This window comes from Myotis brandtii, unplaced genomic scaffold (genome assembly GCF_000412655.1).
Source record: "Myotis brandtii unplaced genomic scaffold, ASM41265v1 scaffold2089, whole genome shotgun sequence".
Lineage (NCBI taxonomy): Eukaryota > Metazoa > Chordata > Mammalia > Chiroptera > Vespertilionidae > Myotis > Myotis brandtii.
This window is the reverse complement of record NW_005357800.1, coordinates 33,420-34,938: the sequence shown is the minus strand read 5'-3', so window position 1 is coordinate 34,938 and position 1,519 is coordinate 33,420. Positions and strand designations below refer to the sequence as shown.

Here is a 1,519-nt window from a genome sequence, read left to right as displayed (position 1 = left end):
CGTCGGCATAGCTGGTGGGTCAGCCCCGCGGTGGCCTCCTTTCTGCCAGCAGCTCTGGAGGGGGCCCTGCGCCGTGTGTCCGCCCAGCCCGATAACTCCTCCGACAGCGACTACGACCTGCACGGGGCTCAGCGGCTGTGACAGGTGAGGCCGCCGCACCCGGGAGCCCCCCCTGGGACAAGCAGAGCGCTGGCTCCTGCCTCCTGCCCGCCCATTGGGGGCGCTCCACGGCCTTGACTCGCGTCAAGGGAAAGAACGAGCATCGAGGGTGTGGGTGGGGGAGCTGATCCGCAGTCAGAGCGGGGGACTCGCCCACCTCGACACCCTCCCTCCCTCCGTCCAGGAGCCCCCGGAAGAGCCTCGGGGGCTGCCTGATGGGCTTAGCCCTCCAGGGCTGCCTGACAGGGGTCCGCCCCGACCCTGGTGCTGAACCGGCTCCAGGGGGGAGGTCCCGCCTCTGACCGTCCTTCTCACCCACAGACCAGGGACCGGGAGGGAGCCAGCTGGGCCCTGAGAGCGCCTGCCTGCCGCTTGGAAACACGGCCCGACTCCTGCTCTTCGGGCCATGGCCGAGGGCGGGCCTCCCCACACCCAGCCCTGCCCTCCCACAGGAGCCGCAGCGAAGCCCACAGAACAGCTGGCTGCCTGCGTGGCAGCTGGGAGGGCAGAGCCCGAAGACAAGCAGCCCCTCCAAGCAGAGACAGGGGCGGGTGTGGGAACCCCGCCTCGTCTGTGGGGAGCTCTCTCCTCACGCGGGGGCCCAGGGAGGACTGACGGAAGCGCACACGGGGCAGGGGTGGGAGCCGAGGTCTCTCGTGTATTTAATATGTTCTTTGTAAATAACGGCTTTCCTGCTTCCTGAGGATTGAGCGCCTGGCTCCTCGGTCCAGAGTTCTCTCCGTCCCCCAGCCTCGGTCAGGAGGGTGCCAATCGCCAGGGAGCGCTCCTGGCGGCTCCTCGGCCCTAAAGGATGCCGGCAGCCTCGGCAGGTGACCTGGTGCCTCTGAGTCCTCTCCTGCCTCGCAGCCACTGCCCGACAGAGCAGGGCGCCTCAGCCAGAGGGGGCAGCGCGCCCCGTCTCCCCTAAACCGCGCTTCCACCTGACCCCAGAGGCAGGTGCGCGTGCACCTGATTCTAGCACTTTCTCCTTGTGTGAAGTCAGGGAAACCGAGGACCCGGAAGGACAGCCCTGAGTCCCCAGCAAGTCTGGCTTCACGCGGTCAGGCCTCGGGGCTGGGCGTGCCGGCTGGGAGGGACCCCACAGCCACGGAACCGGTGGCCTCGCGCCAGCTCGCTCAGCCGCGGCCTTGCTCACTCAGCTGGGAGCCCCTCCGAGGCTCTGAACTTGACCCTTAGGGTCCCTCCCGCAGCCCACTCCATGGCCAGAGGCCGGAGGCCACAGGAGGCCCTGGGTGGTCTGGCGGAGGACACCGTGGTTCCCGTGGTGCGTGCGGGTGGGGAGGGGGCTACAGAGAGCTAGGCCCCGGGGGTGGGCGGCCGGGAGGAGAGTAAGGGCAGC

The 1,519-nt window shown here is 69.1% G+C and overlaps 1 protein-coding gene across 1 annotated transcript in view; it reads left to right on the top strand.

Annotated features, from left to right (window-relative positions):
- The window catches only part of CD5 (CD5 molecule), a gene marked incomplete at its 5' end in the record, with an annotated part of 15,919 nt that extends 15,072 nt beyond the window's left edge, over positions 1-847 (top strand). The window contains 2 exons of the mRNA XM_014539191.1: positions 53-144; positions 481-847. Of these exons, the coding sequence (XP_014394677.1) occupies positions 53-141 (89 nt within the window). The remainder of the gene's footprint in view (positions 1-52; positions 145-480) is intronic.
- Between the last annotated feature and the right edge of the window lie 672 nt (positions 848-1,519).